The sequence below is a fragment of the Micropterus dolomieu genome, linkage group LG23 (assembly GCF_021292245.1).
Source record: "Micropterus dolomieu isolate WLL.071019.BEF.003 ecotype Adirondacks linkage group LG23, ASM2129224v1, whole genome shotgun sequence".
Classification (NCBI taxonomy): Eukaryota; Metazoa; Chordata; class Actinopteri; order Centrarchiformes; family Centrarchidae; genus Micropterus; species Micropterus dolomieu.
Genome location: NC_060172.1, coordinates 12,123,176 through 12,124,484, shown reverse-complemented (window position 1 = coordinate 12,124,484; position 1,309 = coordinate 12,123,176). Strand labels below are relative to the sequence as shown.

The 1,309-nt window shown below is 52.9% G+C and overlaps 1 protein-coding gene across 1 annotated transcript; it reads left to right on the top strand.

Annotated features, from left to right (window-relative positions):
* Window positions 1-584: 584 nt before the first annotated feature.
* Window positions 585-1,074, top strand: LOC123963061 (uncharacterized protein C11orf87 homolog). Its single transcript, XM_046039582.1, has one exon. It carries the CDS (start codon window positions 661-663, stop codon window positions 1,072-1,074), a length of 414 nt encoding a protein of 137 aa, XP_045895538.1. The 5' UTR covers window positions 585-660.
* Window positions 1,075-1,309: the final 235 nt, after the last annotated feature.

Sequence of the window (1,309 nt, the reverse complement as noted above, 5' to 3'; positions counted from 1 at the left end):
GTGCTCTCCTGGACGCAGACCGAGCGGATTGCGGCAATCAAAGCGTCCTCAGTGATCGGAGCTCAGCAGCATCACATTGCATGAAATGCGTCACCGTGATCCAGTTTTCCCATTTACACATATCGACTCTCCACTCACGGACTGTTCCTCGCACTGACTATTTCATCAGGTAAGAATTTCCTTTATTCAAACATAAAGGCTTGAGATTTGAAGGAATCCACACATTATTTTCGGATATTCTGCTGCGTGGAGTGCGGGAAAGGATGGATTATGTTAGGCTAAATCTTGGAGGCCTGCACGTTACAATAGATTTTCCCGACTTCTTACATTTATACAAACTGATCATCAGTATATGCGCTATTAAGGGTCGTCAGGTTGTGATTTAGTGTAAAATGGTGCACACTCCCAATGTTAGGCTAATTGTTTCAGAATGGTATAATTAATGTAGCCTGGGCCAGTTAATGAGTGCTGGTGGGCGTGTTTCTGACTGTTCTAATTGGCAGTCTCCTCTGAAGCTGGATGAGCGGGTCTCATAGTGTCTTCTTTTCGGTGCAGGTAACCACATGCGCGGTCCGGTGTCACCGCGCTGAGCCCGGAGAGCACGAAGGGTAGGCTTCAGGGGGTCAGAGTGACAAGAGTGGCCGGGAAAAGGTGGACCGGATGACAACCAGAACCTCTGAGGCCTCGGGGCTGTCGGTGCCGCTGCACCGCTGTCACGGGGTTCTCCAGGCCAATAACGGCACCTGCGTGGAGCAGCTCAGCATCTTTCCGCCGTTCTCCTCCACCCTCGCGCTCCTCGTGCTGGTGGCCGTGCTCGTGGGGATCGTCCTCGTTTCCCTGGCAACGTTCCACTTCCACAAGAGGAAGCTCCGGAACAGGAAGATCCAGCGCGCGCAGGAGGAATACGAGCGCGACCGTCGCAGCCCCGCGCGCGCCGGGGCGAGCGGGGAGCCTGTGAGGCCGTGCGTCATCGTCCGGCCGGTGAGATGCGGGGAGAAGCTGTCGTGCGGGGACGCCACCGAAGCGGCGGGGGACAACCAGGCGCTGCACGAGACAGTTCCCCTTGACTGTTAACTTAGTGCAACTTCAGGGAATGAGACTGTGGAATAAACAGGAAAAGCAATAAGGCACAAAGGACTCCCACACCCATCTCTGCTGCTTGTAGATTACTTAGAAACAGTAGGAATAGTAGGCCTAGAGGTAACACCACAGTGGCACATAGGTTAGCTATGGCCACTCACCTTGCTAATACACTAGTAGCAGTATTCCTTAAGGAACTGTATAAAGTATTTGCCTGCTTTGACTTTTG